The sequence below is a fragment of the Harpia harpyja genome, chromosome 7, assembly GCF_026419915.1.
Source record: "Harpia harpyja isolate bHarHar1 chromosome 7, bHarHar1 primary haplotype, whole genome shotgun sequence".
NCBI classification, from domain to species: Eukaryota; Metazoa; Chordata; class Aves; order Accipitriformes; family Accipitridae; genus Harpia; species Harpia harpyja.
The window spans coordinates 5,519,736-5,538,668 of NC_068946.1; the positions used below are offsets into that span (position 1 = coordinate 5,519,736).

At 37.8% G+C, this 18,933-nt stretch overlaps 1 protein-coding gene across 3 annotated transcripts in view; it reads right to left on the reverse strand.

Moving 5' to 3' along the window:
- Nucleotides 1-217: 217 nt before the first annotated feature.
- The window catches only part of CTNNBIP1 (catenin beta interacting protein 1), a 33,713-nt gene continuing 14,997 nt past the window's right edge, over nucleotides 218-18,933 (reverse strand). For 2 of the 3 annotated variants that reach the window (XM_052793461.1, XM_052793463.1), the window contains exons 4-7: nucleotides 17,446-17,535; nucleotides 14,442-14,563; nucleotides 13,868-13,958; nucleotides 218-2,549 (exon numbers count right to left, since the gene is read on the reverse strand). In XM_052793461.1, the coding sequence (XP_052649421.1) occupies nucleotides 2,491-2,549; nucleotides 13,868-13,958; nucleotides 14,442-14,537 (246 nt within the window). In that variant the 5' untranslated portion in view covers nucleotides 14,538-14,563; nucleotides 17,446-17,535 and the 3' untranslated portion in view covers nucleotides 218-2,490. The remainder of the gene's footprint in view (nucleotides 2,550-13,867; nucleotides 13,959-14,441; nucleotides 14,564-17,445; nucleotides 17,536-18,933) is intronic. The other variant, XM_052793462.1, reaches the window with a different exon arrangement.

Here is an 18,933-nt window from a genome sequence, read left to right on the forward strand (position 1 = left end):
AAGCAAGCACAAATATTCTCGAGAGGCTACATCTCCTCCAGTTTCTGAATCCTAAATCATGTTGTTATACAACACATTGCCCTTTATCAACATATCCTTCTCAACACATTACTCAAGACTCCACGTTCGGAGTCTACATGGAAGTCTTCCACAAAGGTGAAGTAAGTATTTTCCATTTGGTGGTATAACAGTATAATAAATCAATAAGAAACAAGAGTAGCTATTAAAAACTGTATTTTTACCCCCCAACAATTACATTTTTAGTGAAAAGATTAAACCACATAAACACTTTCACTTTTCTCCTTGAAAAGATTTAACAGCTCAGAAATGCCATAGATACACATGGAGGATGCATGTTAGCTTGACAATGACAGGCTACCACAATCCAGCCCATTCATTCCAGCCAGCAGCCAGAAACACACGTATCCCCTTAAATTAACCCTTTAAGGGCTGCCCCCCCTTTGCACCAAAGTTAAAATTAAAGTGCCTTTTAGGCAACCAGGTCTAAATTTAAAGAATCTTTTGGGCTCATTCCTGGTTTCTTTTAATAAAGAAATTTCTTATCTGGCCCCAACAAACAGGGGTAAAAGATTTACTTTCACATTGAACTTTACAAAGCTGCAACTGAATCAAAAGGATTTTTTTCATAAATACATGTAGAGTTGTTCTCATTACACAGTATTTATTTGCTCAAGATAATTTCCCTCCTTGTGCTCACAAGTCCGTTCTTCCTTTTGCATACATTCCATGGCTTCTCTCAAGCTTTTTCCCCATTTTGAGACCATAAAGAGCATCCTGTCATCATAATTCCTTGCCATGAAAATGGTCACGTTGTCACAGTCACATTCTGGAATTGTTACTTCAAATAATTAACAACCATATGAAAGGAACCAGGAACAGGTGAATGGAGTTCTGCTTTAATAGATTTTGAAACATCTTAAAGTCAGTGCAAACCACAGGAAAATCTAGAAGCATTGTCAAAACGACCTGCACATACAAGGGAAAATGAAGTGCTAGGTTTTAGGCAGCAGTGCTAGAAATTTTATGTGCAGATTCCTGAACAGTCAGTGCACTTCGGGAATTTCACTGCAGGTTTTTCAGTTTGTAAATGCACGTGTGTGTGTCTGCGCGCGCGTGCACGCATTTTAAGGCCCTGCAACTACCAAGAGAGTAAACCTGAGAGTGTCACCTGTACACTCACTATTGGACAGCTTAATGCAGTGCTACTGTCTCTTGGAACAGTGCCTAAAGAAAATGGTATTATCTTAGGATCCAGATAATTTCCGTATCACCAAACGGTTGCAAGGAGCCAAACCACATACAATTTTTCAAGTGACTAGAAACTTAAGTTTATTAAAGCCCAGTGCAAGTTGGATTTAAGTTAATGATCATTAATTTTTCCTTATGTGAGAGCTTGTCTTGTGCAGCAATTAAAGGGTTAAAGTGGAACTATATGTAGTATTTTAAACAAGTTCACATATTCTCTATACAAATTTGGCAAATTCATGTCACAGCCATAGATCGCATTCTTGCAATTCCTGCAAAACATCTACAGCTCCTCTGTCAGAAGCAAAGAGAGAAGCCACCTGAACAGCCAGGTCTATCAGGAGTTCATAGTACAGCCCACACAGTAGCACAGAATGGCTGGTGATCTCCATGTTCCAGCTTAAACAGGTAGACTTATTGGACGAAATATGCTTTCGACACATGCTCCCAAAAGAGCTTGAGGCCACAGAGCAGATGAGTATGGAAAAACTGATTGCATCAGAAACACCGCAGCCAATAGGAAATCAAAAACATGATTTCAAAGCCAATCAACAGAACAAAACAAACCCAAAAAAGCAAGCATTTATATGTGTGCAGATGTAATAAATATTGCAAAGCACATTTGTCTTTTTCCCCCAAGTCAGTAAGTATAAAGAAATAACCAATGCACCAAAACATCAGCTTTCTGCAATGAAAATGTCAAAGTCAGCAAAATACCTGCAAGCCAACTGAAGAGAAAGCATTTGCATTGTCAACCAATCACAAGTTGCTTCCAGTTCTATGCAGCCAAATCAAACCCTCTTCAAATTCACAAGTTTGACCTAAATAAGCACCACAGCATGAAAAGCTTCTTTAGAAGTAGGATGTCAAGAGACTTTCTTTAAAATATAAAATAAAAAGCAAGATAAAAGGTTTTCATTGGTCAAGTTTGAAAAATTGTCTTCCTTTAGCCAATCACAGCCTGTCCCTTTGAGCCAATCAAAAATACACCTTTAGGTTCGTCCTTAATTAACACAGCCCAGCTGAGTAGCAAAAACTTACAGGAATAGATGGCTGTGAGATGCATTCTGAGGGTTGGGCAAAGGGAAACAAAATTACAAAGGAGAAGGAATACCAAGGAACAATTAGGGTGGGCAAAGGAACTTATTAATGCTCAGCCATCATCCTCTATCTTCAGAAATCTCACTGTCCTCTCCAGTTCTGTGTTGTTCAGGTATCCTGTAGTTACTGTCTTCTGTCTTCTGTCTCCGATCTGGAAAATGCCATCACAACATCCTCAGCACCTGTAATAATAATGGATACAGGAAAATGTGTGCCATAAATACTTCCTTTAAAGAACGGCGGATAGATGCCATATCCAAACTGTCATTCAACACATCCATAAAATCAATAGGAAAGGAAAAAGAGGACAGAAAGAAGAGAAAGCTGTGTTTTTTTATTTTTCTGGGACTGGAACCTGAAGCGGTCTAAACATTTCAACAGCAGATTTAAAACATTCCTTTGCAAGCTTAAGGAAATCAGTTTGTTTTTAAAGAAAACCAAGAATTCCTTGCTTCCACATATTTCTAAGAAGCAAGACTTAAAAAAAAAAAAAAATTCATAGGATTGCCACCACAGGCATGTAGAGATAATCTTTTTTTTCCCTGTGTAAACTCTGGCACTGCGTAAGAGACTTACTGAGCTTCTCTGAAGTATGAGGAACTGTTCAATAAAACTCATACTGCCCTATGCATCACACTGTCATTTTTAAGTGACATTTAGATATTCTTTAATTTATCTTCACATCTAGATATTCACTACTCTTTGCTTTTAAGAATAAAAATTGTTCTAATAGGCCAGCTGAAAGGTTTTTCTCACCCCCCCCCCCCCGAAAATCACTTTAACACCTTTTACAAACTAACATGTCTTGAAAATGTTCATTCTCTAATGGAAGTGCAGTATTTTCTTTCAAACTGAAGGCTTCCATTTGCCCAGGGAACAGATACAGCTTTGCTAAATAATGCTTTTATCCCTAGCCTGAAGAAATCTTTTCCAGAAGAATTCAGTGTGTGGACTTTCTCAGTTACCGGATTTTTTTATTTTATTTTATTTTTTTCAATTGAGGCTGTCAACTGCATATAATTACCATCAAAACTCATGTCCCCTAAGCACAGAAAGATGTTCATTACCTTCCTATAACCATCTCCAAGTCTTTGCAAACTTGTGTGGTCTTTCAAGTGGGCATTTATAGTAGAAAGACCTGAATGGCTTGAGAAACATGTCTGATAAAGGCTTGCAAAGAACATTCTATGCTAAGCTCTCATTCTTCAAGATACCTTGAGCTTTTCAGAAAAAATCTGCTCTCTGAACTTCCTAACTATAGAGCATGGCCTAACAGGCACTTAAAGAGAAATGTCTTCAGGACAATATGGAAATAAAAATACATCATACAGTAGTGTCAAAGCAGTGGTTTAAAATCAATATCTCTAGTCTAGACAAGAACTGGAAAACAACCCTGAAGGGCTGAATGCAATATTTTTAATTTCTGGTAAAAATCCGATCCCAAGGAAAGTCAGATAAAAGTAAATGCTTTCTTTCATCTGTAGATCCTCTAACAGCATTTATCTAACTGCTTAGAAAATATGAATCCTCCAGTCACTGCCTATATAATTTCTAAAAATTATTTCCTCCATTCAAATGATCTTAAGTGTTTAAGTGCAACAGATGACTCACAATGACCATTTTGGCCTTCATTAATTAATTTGGTCTGCTTGCGATAATTTTGCTTAATAAGTTTTTCTTCAAAGCTTCTATTAAAGGATTAGACAACAAACTAGCAAATGCCAAAAGCAACACCGACTGCCTGTCCCCATTCAGGTAACTGATCAGCTACCGAATTCTCTTACTGGGGTTTGGAAAGTTCAAATTCAACTTGGATGGAGCATCAGCATGTAAAGATTACCCAGTCTTTTACTTGAAGCATATCAAGAAACAGTTTTCAGCTTTGTGCCCCAAGCAACTTCTGCCTATACACCTGCATACAAGGTAAAAGAAAGAGGACTAATAAAAATTCCTCATCTGTTATAGTTATATGAATTCCATTTCTCAGTTACCTAATTTGCTCTTTAGCTGCAATATAGAAGGAAAAGTGGCCAAAAAAAGGGGGAGAAGAGAAGGTTGTAAATTCCCCTTGCTAATATCTTAAAAACTAAATCAATGCTTATGAAATGCAACTACATTTATTTTTATACACTTCACAATTTATTTGTTATATGTACTCAAAGGAGGAAACATTAAGGACCAAGCAGTAGTTGGTTTTTCATATGTAGGACCCCTATCTTATAGAACTACATCAAAAACTGCTCTGATGCAGCCTCTTGCCAACACTCAGAAGCCCTGCAGTCATCTCCCTTTTAATCTCCTCCACAAACTGTTTTTTCCTTCATCAAAACATAAATGATACATAGCACTAGGATCCAGCTTTGAATTAACAAGTTGCCGTGTTGATTTTTTTTTTTTAAATGCATAAGAACTACTAGCCTCTACAAAAAGAAGGATTTTATTTGCAAGGATTCTGAAAAACACTTCTATGCTAAAAAGAGGAGGGAGTAATGACACTTTGAAGCACCAAGAAAGCAAGTGCACATAAAGCACAACCTATGCCACTGTATTTTACGTGCATCCTCCTTTAAAGTCGAGGAGGCTTTGCTATGCAAGTCCAGAGCAGCTGGAGTAGCCTAGCAACCGCAAAATCACAGATGATGTCACATTAGCACAAGAGATGAGCTGGATTACTTAACAGATGTTGATTGTTTTCCTGGGGTGTCCCCTTTCTACAGTCTAAACATGAAAAAAATTCTTACAAGCATCCTTACAAGTTTCATGCAGGAAAGGAAATTTCATTCCAGATAATCATGCAACCCCATAAACACACAGGTCAATATTTCTGTCTGTCCCGAGCAATTCCAGCTTTCGGCACTGTTCCTATACACAGCCTACTGTGCCGAGCACACAGCCGTTTAAAACACATGATGAGCAGAAATAGCTTTTGGCACAAAGGATGCTGGGAATTCTGCAGTTCATTTTGGCTTTCACAATCAAAATAGCTATCGCCGAAGAGCAGGTTCACACTCAGCTAGCTCCTGTTCCAATTTTCTAGGCCCACCTGGCACAGCTTCAATCCCAGTGTCACTGTCAATATGAACTTCTGATAACTTGCCATTTGCCTGGACTTTGAATAGGAAGAAAAGAAGGGAGTACAAGAAATGCAGCTTGTCAATAAAACAGGAAAACAGAAAAAGCCAAATTTTAAAACAGTGTTTGATTCGGAAGAAAAAAGCATGAATACAACAAAGAATACAGTGTAAAAGTGTGGAAAATACTTGGATACCTATAGCATTACTGAATTATTATTACATGCATCCTAAAGAAAGAAGTAGAACAGTACATGGACAATGGGTCTAGAATTCAAGAATTCATTTGGTCTTTCACAGCCAAAGCTAACTGCACAGTCAGTGTGCAGTACCCATGTTTTACCACCAATGTAATTACGATAGCTACAATTTTAAAGTTACCTGAAATCATGAACAAAGTGCATATGGTGTTTTTTATCATAACATCATCAAAAAGCATGCTCCCTCTCTGATGTTGTTTAGCACTTTATAATACATAGCTTCCCATATGGTACTTTTTAAATTAAGATGGGCAATCAGTACAAAACCCAAGGTAGGTAAACAATTCATTAAGGGAAGATTATGAATTATGTTTGAAAGGATAATCATTGGGCTGAAAAGGAGATTACAACTGCACTTTCTCAACAGTTGGCCTTTGCACCAATTTTACTTAATACCTTCATAAATGATCCTGGAACAGAAAAGTAGTCATACACTAATGAAATCTGATGGCAATACAAAGTTAGAAAGTTCCACCAAAACACCAGGGAGCAGCAAAACAATATACAGGAATGAACAGGAGGTGGCAAAAGCTATTCATTTTGGAAAGGAAGATAAAGATTAGAAGTGATATATTTCTATATCTCGTGTTTTAAACAAGATTAGTAAAGAATGGATTTTATACACAATTCTGAACAGTTTTATTTCCTGCTCCCTCCTCAGTTCCTTTTGTTATTTGATAGAGCTGCCAATGTTTTCATTTGCAGGAATTGCATGTAACCCAGCATTTGCAAGAGCCTCAGGCAATTGCCTTTAAAAAGGCAATTTGACCTATCAAATAAAAGATAATACCACCTTCCAAGTAGACAGGTAGGTGGGTGGGTAACCCGAGGGCACAACACCCAACAGAACAACATCTTGCAGTAAAGACTCAAGCCTATGCTGATTTCTTTTATTCCCACATTAAAGATCCAATTTTATCCTTATTGAGGTGATACATTATTACAAAGAGGAAGACATCCTTTGTCCAAGCAACAGCAGCCACATAGAAGTTCTTGCAAGCTACCAAATCTGATGCTAGCATGAACAGGACCTTCTACTTCACACCAAAACCTATGGTTGCCAGACAATGTCAGCCCAGTCACTTTCAACACAAGTATCACTGCCCTCTGGGTATTGCACTTCATCGCCTTATTTTATATTCACTAACAAAAGAGATAGTTTGTTATTCAGCACTTCTCCATTCTTCACGAGCACCATCACTCCTGGCTGGGATATGAAAGGCAATAGTATTTCCCAGATGCAGAACCAGTTTGTTCAGGGCACTCGCAAAGAGGGAAGATACCTTCATGTCCGTAAGCCGAGTAGTTAGTTATAACAATGCCACAACCTCTCGAAGGGCAGTAAGTCCTACGGGTTTTAGCTGAGCATTTCGACGGTCTGAAAACAGAACGGAAAACTTCTCTGCTGCGCTCCAGTAAGGGTAAAAGCACAGTATGCAAATGGAAGGGATACTCTCATCAGTGCTTTCAACTTTCCAGAAGCCACTTACAGAGCATGATTACTTCTGAAGATGTCCTGTAGCAAAAAAACCTGGGTGACATTTGTCCAGAAAAAGGTCACCCACATCCACATTTCTCAGCACAAAAGCAGGTTTTGTTCAAGTCCAGTCCTACAACCCCAACTATCCAGAGCTAAATGAAACCAATCTAACAAGTCTGCTCATTAAGCAATTCTACAGCCACCAGTGTTCATGTACAAATACAAACATTCCCAGAGAATAGAGCAGGGGTTTCTATGTGGTGAAAGGAAAGCAGGGATTAGAGTACTAGTGAATAGAGCTTCTGCTGCAGTCCCACTTGGCTCCCACAACGGATGTTTTCTTTCTAATCAAGTAAAAAAAAAATTTAAAAAGCAGAGCACAGGTTATAAAGTTAAGCTGCACCTTGCCAAAAGCCTGCAACTAAGACAATAGGACGGTGAACCATGTTTACTTTTAGCACATCCTTCACTGAGCTTTGCACTTCCAGTAATTAATGTATAGAACAATGAGAAAGACACATTTATACCTGACCTTCTACACTCTATACGTACAACTTCTCTCTCCACAGCTGTCCCTTTTCTGGATACATGTTTCTACACTGAAACAGAGACTTACATACACCCAACAAAATATTCCCCATCCTCTTTCATGAGCAAAGCATTAACTGCCACGCTTTCAGACATGCAAATACTTCTCCCACTCCTGCCTTACACTTTCTCACCCTCATTCTTCCTAGAAATTAACAATAACTAACTGGTAGACCTATGTCCTATCTTAAAAAGCAATAGTGACAGTCTTACCCCACTAACTTTCAAAAAAATCCGGCTGCAATTGCAGTTGTTTGGACTGCTGAATTTAGTAGTTCTTTTACACCACTTGGACTTCAGTCTTAGCAAGCCAAGATGATCTGAAGGTCAAATGACTTTACTGCACAGCAGTAAAGACTGTAGATATCCACTGAGCTCAGCACATGCAACTGCTAATCAGTTCACCTAAGTTTCAGAAAATTTCACAAGATGACTGAAGTTAATGCTTTCCACAGCAAGTACTCAGCTGCAGTGATATCAAGCCAGTAGGGTACAAGTACAAGCACACGCTGGATTAAAACCACACTACCTTAACACAAAGGAAGATGCTAACTGGCACATCTAACAGCTGCTGTCTCCAAGTGTTCTTTGAATGATGAGTAGATACATACACCTGATTTGTTTGTAGTCACCTGCAAAATTAATTAAACCCCCAAAGCCTTTAGAGATCAGAAGGTTAAGCCTGTCATGAATTTCTGAAGGCTGCCAAAAAAAAAAAAAAAAAAATTCTTTACTTCCCTCAAGATCTTTGTATACACACATTTCTTCAATCACATTCCAGCAACTATCTTCTAAACACTAACTTTTCTCTGAGATTCCCAGTATTAGTATCCTAGTCTGGCATTCTAAAAATACAACATGCACTGCTGAAAGGAGGAGCACATTAAACCAAGCATTGTGTTCAAAAGAATAAAACTACACTGAGAAGAGTGCTATCTCCATTTCTCCACCACTGTCTTATATTTCGTGAGCATGGTCCCCCTCCTAACTCCAGAAGCAGCCTGGGTTCATTTTTAACACCCTACCATCCAGAGAACACGTCTAACCTAGCCTTGGCATGTGTTTGCATCTCAGCTTTGCCCTCCCCAAGGGACCAGCTTTCTTCAAAAACCAGCACGACACTCCTGTTGCTATAGGAACAACAGAGCTGTAATCACCAAGGTCTTATTCTAATTCACATATCATGCTTACTAGCTGCGCAGCTTCCATTTACAGATTTACCAGAACAGTGACTTAAGAAAGCCAAGTGCTAGCCTACTATTTAGAAATTTAAGTAACTCGGAAACAGGAAATGTTTTTTATGCAGGAGGTGCTTCTGTGCATATAACCTCCTGAGAGGCATTTTGCTTGTGTTAAATATATGTGAGAAAGCCTTAACTTCATCATTTTGAGCTCAAGAAACCTAATGAGTCTGAGCTGCATTAGTTCTTGCTGCAATGCAGGGAAGACGACTAATGTGTTTATATCTCAAAACAGCTCATGATTACATCTACTCTCTAGCATATACACCAGTTGAACACAGATGCCTTTGGGTTCCTCAGTTATTCTTGCAGCCATAAAAACAAATCAACAAACAACCCACAGATATTAGCTAAAAAGCTCCTTGAGTAAAGAAAAATGCCCTGTATTTTGCACTTTCATACAGGTGTTAACAACATTACAACAATGTTCAAAAAATAAAATGGTTATAAAAAATGTGAGCATGACATTAACGTTTAGTTCCTTAATTAATACTAAGTTTAAGTACTTCAGCTTGGAGTTTTATAACTGTAACTCAGGCTTTCCTGGGTTACTGAGATCTCATCCCCACTGCTAGCAGTTCATCTTTCAATGGATAATAAAGTATTTCTAATACATCAGATAAGCCTCATAACTGTCACAGATGCAACACGACTGTCTGGATCAGCTGAAGAAAAGAACGGGTGAACAGGCCAAAGCATTAATAAAAATAGCTAAAATATCAAGCTATGAGCAGAATCCAGACATCTGAATTGCCTACACGTTACTTGCTCTTGGTGGACTGTTGTCCGTGTTAGGAAAACCGCACCTCTAGAGAAGGGTATCAAAGTCAACACACTGAGGGACTATGCACTTCCTGAGATTCTGGAATACACCAAAAAGAAAGGGCAAATAGGGCTGAAACTAAAAAAAAAAAAAAAAAAAAAAAAAAAGATATAATATTTTAAGACTGGAGTACACGTTCTGGTCATTCAAAATCCCTTCACAGATCTATTGGTCTAATATATGTTGCGGCTATGAACGTAAAATGTTTACAACACGTATTAGAAAGATTTGCAATAATTTCAATTCGATATCTGCTACAGCACATTAGAGAGCCCTGGACATATTTCATCATTACCTGATTTACATGAAGATATTCAGTAATGCAATCAGAATAACTTTGAGCTCCCTGTCAGGAAAACAAGACACACTTCAACAGTATACAATGCAGATGCTTCATGAGTGAAGGGGTTCCAAATGTACCTTTCAAATGCAAAAGGAGATCTGTGAACAATCCTACAACACAGTGATTTTGTATGTCTGAACTGGTGAATTTCTTTTGAAAGCAAGATGGCAAACAAAAAGATAAAAGAGTTTAATTTCTCCTCTTCCTGTAAAAATAAGCACAAACTGAAGGGGAGTCTTAGACTTCAGCCTTGCTTAAAAATTACAGGGGTATTCTAAGATGCTTCTTGATCAAAATTAGCAATTAACTTCTATTGCTGAATCCTAAGCCAGCAAGCAGAGTATCATGGAGGAACTTTAAATGTCAGAGATATCATTATAAATAGTGGCTCACTGAAGGTTTATGGCACAAGCACCTGAATTCAACAGTGACAAGTGTAAACTTCTTTTTTCAATGCACTATCACATTGCTGCAAATATATATTGGTCACATAGGTTGCAGTGACTCCCTGTGGTCAAACAAATAGACTCAACAAAGAAGTTGACAAATCTTTATCAGAAACCATAGTACCATACAGTGATAAGCTCAGCAGTCCTACCTCAGGTAATTACTATGACGCCACCAGCCAGCTATTCTAAGGCAATATTTCATGGATGCACAACAAAGAAAAGCACAAAAAATGTAATAGAGACTGTGATACACTTCCAAAATTCTAGACCATCCATCCTCTATAGTCTTCTCAAAAAAAGACCTTCCTGTAATTCTGGAGCCAGACTACAGCATTTTTAAGTGACACAAAAACGTGCAGGTCTGTAACAAAGCTTTTAGAGTGCTAAGGCCATGAATGTCATTCCCTTTTTTGGAACGAAATGGGGGTATGAAATCAGCTCTCTGTCTTCTGTGTGCCTGCTGGAGGAAAATGACTCTAAAGATAGGTCTGGGACAAGTTAGGCTGAGAGCAGTCTGCCCTACTATTGGAAGAAAAGATTGTGAAATCCACTAACATACTAACTCTTTGTAAGTTACTCCTTAAATAACATACCTTTTAATTGTTGTGTAAGGCAAGTTGCACAAAGGAAAAAAAAAATCCTCTAGAGGAGATTCAATGAAAACAGCAGAACAGCAGGGAAGAAAATTCCTTTAAGGCATCTTGAAGAACACGAAACATTTAAGTACCTCAGCATGCGGACTTGGGACAGGGTTTTTCAGCACAAGATAATGCCATCTAGTGGAGATGGAATCTTCATTAAGATGGCAAATTGGACACCTATACGCAATTTGTATTCTCTATTTCCAATACTTTCATATTCGACCCTTCCTGTTTCACTAACGTCAGAATACAGCAAAAAGTACAGACAGACCACACTGATTCCTGCTGCGTGAGCCACCACACCTAACAGCAAAGAGCAACATTATCATAACTGACTGTTAGAAATCTGGAGAGATTTCTAAGAAATCAAAGTCCTGAGCAATAAATTATAGTTGCTTATGTCTATACAGCACACTACAGCTTCATCTTGCTCCAAAGGAAAAAGTACTTGGCTAGGTTTCCTTGTTTTCATTTGTTCTTCATGCTACTCACTACTTGATTTGGAGAGATGGCATATCTGCATATGAAAAGAACCAACATCCTTTCCCACTTCTCTAAATATTTAACTATTTTCTTTCTTTGTTCTTTTTTCCCCTACCAAGAAAAATCTTAATGGTCAGACCACCAGCTTAATTATAACTTGGGAGGATCGAAGATAGATTGTGGGGTCAAATCTCCCAGGAAAGACAGCACTGTCTCAGATTAGATCAAAGCAAGCATCAACAGGAAGGACTTCACTTCCCTATGGACAAAGTTTTAAGAATCTTCGAGGACTTTAAGAAAATGATGACAGAGAAATCAGTTAGCATCTGTTCAAATATGGGACAAAGACAACATCTTGAACAATGTATGAAGCTCTTGCATTTCCCGTATTGCATGATTACTGAGTCTAGAAGCAGACTAAGTAACTGTTGGTCTCTTCTGAGTACATTTAAGTCAAGTCAAAATTGAACTTTTTGAGTCTCCAAAGCCCTCTGCAAAGTGAGAAAATATAATTTTACAGATAATAAAACCAAACAGTTTAGACAAGAAAGTTAGATCAAGCTGTGCAGGAGCACAGCTGTACGAACTATCTGTGTCCCCCAGCTGGACTTCCTTTTTTATTCTCTCTTCTTTGCCAAAGCGCAGGTAATTCAGCATTTATTTTCATTGTGAGAAATGTAACTACTTTAGGGATAACGCTGAAAAATGCCAACTTCAGCTAAGACAGCCTTTCTGAACGGAATATGACTACCTCAGTTTTTGATGAGAAGCTGGCAAATTTTTGCTTTAGACTGGCAGAAAAGTTTAAGAATTCTCAGCCAAAATATACAGGTATATCTATCTCCATCAATCCCCCAGCTATGTGAGGAATGAACGCACAGGCTTAAAAATGAAGAGCAAGTTTGTGCAGGTTGTGTTTCTAATGGTTTTCTAAATGTCTTAGATCTATATTAAATTTCTGCTCAACTCAGTTCTTTCTGGCATACGAGTCAAAATTCTCCTTCAGTACCAAATTCTACGTTATGAATGTGATCTGGCACGAGGCCTATGAAGGGGAGGATAAAAAAATAATCAGAAAGAAACATTCAGGTTCAGAAGAGATCAGTAGATTCAGAGTAGTGCCACACAATTGTTTACCAAGACTTCTACAAAGAATTCACAAAAGCAGCATGTACTTCATCCCCTTAATGGGAATCTAAACAAACCAAAGCAGATTTGTAAACTTATTTCATGTCTACTACCCCTGTCCGGGAATTAATTACGTCGTGCAAATTAAAGAAATGCAATGGGAAACAAATTCCTCCTATTGGTAAACTTTCCCTCTTACTCTGCTGAAATAGTAACATTGCACTTCACTTCCATATTCATGGAAATGTGAAAAACAAAAGATGTTGTTAGATGATTCCATTTTATTTTGTGAGAAAAGCGTTATCAAGCAACTAGAGTCACAGTAACTAAATTATCAGATGCATAACAAATTGCTTTTGTACCTTAGAAATCTGCATCTACTTTACATCTTATTTTGTTATAAAACTCGCAGTTTGAAGCGTACAAAGAAAGCACTTGCCATCCCCAGCCTTGTTCCTTTGTAAGCACAGATGTCCAGTTTAAGAATAAATATAAAAATTTAGATGAAAGTCATCTTATGCAGAGGATCCATACTGAACACAGTTAAGACACACTCAGAACTAGAGGGACCTATGTGTATCTAAATTCAACTTCACCTATAGCAAAAAATCAAATCAGGTTAAAATTTATTTCTATTTTATGTATTACATAGAGTAGGAAGGTATATACATGCATTTAGCTCACAAGACTTTGGCCATCAATGTTTTGAGTTATCATCATGGAGAATAAAATGTTTAACAATGCTCTTCATCCTAACGAATCTTACGTATAGCCAAGACTGACTTTACCTGTTAAAATAAAACCACCTGTTGAACAGTACACTCTAATTCTCTTCCAAAGATTATAGCAGGCAAGGACGGGCATATCCCAGATTGCAGGATGGGTTTAAGTAGGCGGCCTATTATTACAGAAATACAGGAACCTACATTTGGTATTTTCTGAGAACGTTCTCACAGATTAAATAAACACAAGGCAAACAAATCCAGTACTCACCCTGATCAATTGAGTGTTGAGGAAGCTGGCTAAGTTGGCTATTCACTACACCTGCATACGTGCGCAAGAACTCCTCTTCACTAGCAGTCAGCTGGAAATGTACAAAGAGTCAGTCAGCAAAAAGGAAAATGAAGAAAGACTGAAGATATTATCGCCCACTTCCCAATAAGAAACATGACAGTGGCCTCTATTCTACTCTTCAACAGTTGAATCAACTGTTATTTGTGCAAACTATAACATCAACAAGGACACAGCAGCAAACTGGTACGTCATGCATTCATGGAGAGATTCAAAGTTGCCTTAAAACAGTTGCTTTATTTTGCTGGTTTTCCAATAATGAAAAACTTTACTGTATATAGAGAAATGATCAGATGCTCAGATTTAGTTTCAGACATCACAACCCTCATAATATTTAAGCAAAAATCCATTGTGCAGATAATGGTTAAATCAATGATGGCTAAAACAATTCAGTGACAAAACCAGACCATCACCTGCCCGCCTCAGTAAGCACTATCCCAGTACTACAAAACTGACTGGCAAGCCACAAAATATGGGCTGTGACAGTGCATCTTACATTTGATCCCATCTTCCTCAGCATGAGGAGGACTCTCACTTTCTGCTGAATATACATCTCCTCCGGACTCTTTCCGGGGACACCCTCACGGTTCATTCCCCTCCTGCCAGCTCCTGGATTTCCTGAAGACCAGAAAAAGACAAAGTAAAATAGGTAATAGGGTACAATAGTAATAATCGGAAAAGTTTAATTTCCAAAGTACCTGTTTTTTGTCAGTGGGTAGATCACTTAATAGCCTGGGAGAGTAAGGAATCACATAACTTGATCAGGGAAATCCTTAAAAATTTGAACAGCTAAATTGGGCCTTACACTGGCAACTCAAACATTCGAAGAGGCTGATGTTCACATCCCTACTAGCTCATTATCTGTTGTTACATTACTGCACGAGTAGAAAAAGAGAATTCTAATAACTAGATGAAAGAATCACCCTGACAGAAGAGTCTGTGGTTTTGGGTTTTTTTCCCATAAATAAGCACAACCAGTATGAAAACAGGATGCAGAATGCACTGCCATCAAGCCTGCAATGGCTAAACAAAAGCTGGATGAAATCTAAACTCTTAAGTCTTTCTCCTCTCTTCTTTCTTTTTTCCATTTTACATCATATAAAAAAGGCTACTGCACTTCTGTAAAAATTAATAAAATTTATTAAATGGTTTTGGCAAGAATGAAGAGCTAAGAGGAGCAGGGAAGGAGTAGAGTTTATCATCCTTTCTTGTATCATTTAAAAGCCAAAGTTTTGCTTTTCTATTTTATAAAAAAATAATTATGTTATGGAATAAACAGACTATGCTATCTAAATTCTATAGCGCAGAGCATGATTATACTTTGTTGTCTGAGTATCTGGTAATTATTTAAGTACAATAGGGTGTTTACCAAGACAAAAAAAATATTCAGGCATACTCTCCACCTGCTATTAAAAATTATCTTGGAGCATGTTTAAGCCAATAATAGTAAAAACCTTAACTTCAAATTTTGAAAATGATGGTGCTTCAAATAATACACTAGGACAGCAGCGTAACAAACCAAACTAACCTCTTAGAAGTACTGTGTAGGAGAAACATAATCCCCACTAAAGAATCTGTGGATGGAGGTGTAAGCCAGACACTCTTCCACCATGCACAGCTCGGAGAAGTAGCTCCAGAACAGTTCTCCAACTAGTTTTCATTCACAGAACTGGGTCTGGTCCTATAGTAAGCTTTAAATCTGCTTGCCCGAAACTTAGTAACCAAGGGAATACACTACATAGGAGGCATGCTTAGTGAAGACTGTATCACAGCAGGTTCAAATACACTGTTTTCCATGTAATGTTTTCCTGGAGTCATTACCAACCTCTCCCCTCACTTTATTTTCATTATTACTTTTAAGGGAAAGTAATCTGGGTGTGGAAACAGTTTAAAATTACACATAGGCCCTCCTGAGTGAGTCAGAAGTAATGCAAACTGAAGTAGCAGCTGCTGGGATAGGCTTTACCACCCACATTACTTAGCATGAAGATAACAGTAGTAAAAGGTGCAGAAAGCTATATCACCAGTCCTACTTGACTAAGTTTCCAGTGGGAAGATTTGCATTATGCTGATTTGCCATAGATGATTCTGCTTGGAAGCTTGCAGCCTGTAAATGTGCAAGGTGATCTTTTTTTTTTTTTTTTTTTTTTTTTGCTATAATCAGCAAAGTGCTTTCTGAAGGGGGAATAAAACGATCCCATATCTTGTGTAGCGTCAATTCAAATAAGTAGATTGGATTATGTTATTAAGCATATACTCCACAGTGCAATTTACTGAGTGCTAACAACAAGTGATGTCAATAGTAAGACAATGAACAAAATAAGACAGTGAGCAAGAGATACTAAGTTACACATACCCATAGACTGATAAAACAATAAACATTTATCAAGATACCAAGTAAGTCTGAAAGGTTGTGACTGTTTCTTAATATTATACTAATACATACTTTTTTTTTTAAGATACTGTTACTTGAAGAGGGAAGGTGCTGTACCAGTAGCCAAGGAAATCAATTTAGAAAAGAAAAAGCACAACAGCAAAAACCTGTAATGTGGTAACACACCTATTGTTTAAAAATGGAACAAATTATATGGGATACCTATCAATAGGTGGCACCACACACAAGCACCAAGAAAATGCCATGGCTGCCCCCATGCCAGCTAGGAAGACCACATTTCAGCATTCCTCTGCACATCAGATATTACAAGAGATTTGTAGTCTATACATGTCGTTATTCATTGTTTTCCATCGTAATAGTCTTCCAGTTGTTTATTAATTTTTCAAACTTTAACAAGGGGTGATGGAAATTCCTATCTAAACCTGGTGCTTCTAAAGTAAACTTCAGCCAAGATGGATTTATCATGAAGCTACCTGTTTAACAGGAAGGATAAAAATACTAAAGCCTGCCCATTCAGCGAATGCTTCACAAAGTTAGTAAGCAACGCAGGGGAAAAAGCACTCAATATGGCTCAAAAGCTATCAAAATATATGTATGAAGAGGTTAAATGAATATTACACAGCAACAGTGCTTTGTTCTTCATACACTGCACAATTACTTTGTGTGATAGCCTCAGCCACCATAGCTTTTCCTACTTTATGACATCAAAGTAGAAAGACAAAAGTCTTAAGAGAGTATTGAGACTCCAGCATGAAAAACCTTAACATATCTCTGTTCCTGTTACATAAATCTTTTATAAGACATGGTTTAGGATGACAATACTACCCAGCACATCTTACACCAGTAAATTTCCAAAACCACTTACAAAGCTAGTATATGCCCAGAAGACAGCACAAGCCATCTTTACAAATGAAGGACTGAAAGATCTTTTCAAAGTACTTATCAATTTTGCTTTCTCAAAAAAGCTACATTAATATGCTATACATAATGAAACCTTACTTAAGCAGAATTTCCCTAACCCTACAATTCTTTCTGGCACATAGATGAAGCTGTGGTCCTCCTGTCCCCAACCAATAAAACACCAGAGATTTCCCTGCCAACATACCTGCTTCTAAAAACCACAGAAGATCAGATAACCCACGTGTTCAGTCCCGATTAATGACCGTAGCTGGAAAAAATGTATGAGGAAACTGCCCTGTGAAAACAAATGAGCAAAGCATTACAGAAATATACAAAGTTGAAAACCAGAAAGACCCTTCATTCAATATGCTTTGAATCACAGTCTTCTTTAGAACACGGTCTAGCCAAAATTCATAAAACCGTAGGCTTGTCTGGAGTTTGTAGACCCTTTTTAAAGTGTAAGGTTTTTAAAGGTCAAGCTATTCTTCATCTGCAAGATTTACACCCTAACCATACCAATGACATTCCCAATCACTTGAGAATGGAATGCATTCAAGCTTTGCATTCTTTAAGAAGCTTTCAGCATAAACCCCAACTCCCTGGAAAAAACAATAAACGTGACATGTAATTTCTTCTATTAAAAAAAAAAAAAATAGGCGTAGCTTACCAAAGATTTGAGGAAAACTAGGGAGAAATGTCAAGCATGCTGATTTTGACCAAAATTGTTGTTTTCAGCTATGCATATGTTATCTGAATATAGCAATTACCAAGACTGGCACTTGAAAGCTGGGCTGGAAATTTCTTTGCGCAGAATTTTTCAGACCAACCTCACTGTTCAGTCACCAACAGCTAACAGTTACAGACTTTTTTTTTTTTTTTTTAAGACTTGTGACATATTTCTGAACATATTTTACAACTGACACTGGGTATCAGGGCATGGTAAGAATTTATAACTCATCCTATCCATCACATAAGCCTCTAAGGCAAGCAGCTCAATCTCACAAATGAGGTGACAGTTCAAGTCCTCTGTAATGTGCAATGAAATAGCAAGTCCCTGCTACTCAGGACAGCATCGCAGCTAGAATCATGGAATTAATAGCATAAGTTGCTGTACTTAATTAATGAGCTTCTGATTAGGGAATATATGCATATCTGCACCATTTGTTAATGGTCCAGCTTAAATTTACCAAACATAGTTTGGTTTTTTGGGGTGGGGTTTTTTTTTTTTTTTGTGGTCAACAAGTGAATGCAGATCTAGCCTAATTCAATTTCTTTCATGGCTGTTCACCACCGCATGCAGATGTCATTACTAGCAAGCAAACACAACTGGAGTAGCTAGAGCTACCCAATTGTTCTGTAAACCAGGTTCATCAGAGAAATGCTGAATCCAAAATACCTGCTAGCTTTGCCCATAGGTTCTCTAGTGTCTCTTACTAATAAGTGTTGGAAGCAGGTGAGCTTTATCAATGGCTTAAAAGAATCATTTCACCTCACCAGAGAGGAGAAATTGCCTGCTCTGAAAGGATTATTTAAGCCCTACCTCACTAATTAGTTCTCACTGTTCTTGCCCTCTAAATATGCAGTGTAGTCCCAAGAAAGATTATGTACAGCATTGACAACAGGACCGTTTGCAGTAACTAATTGCTGTTCTCATTTCTATGGACTTCAAAGACATCCCCCCCCACTGTACAAA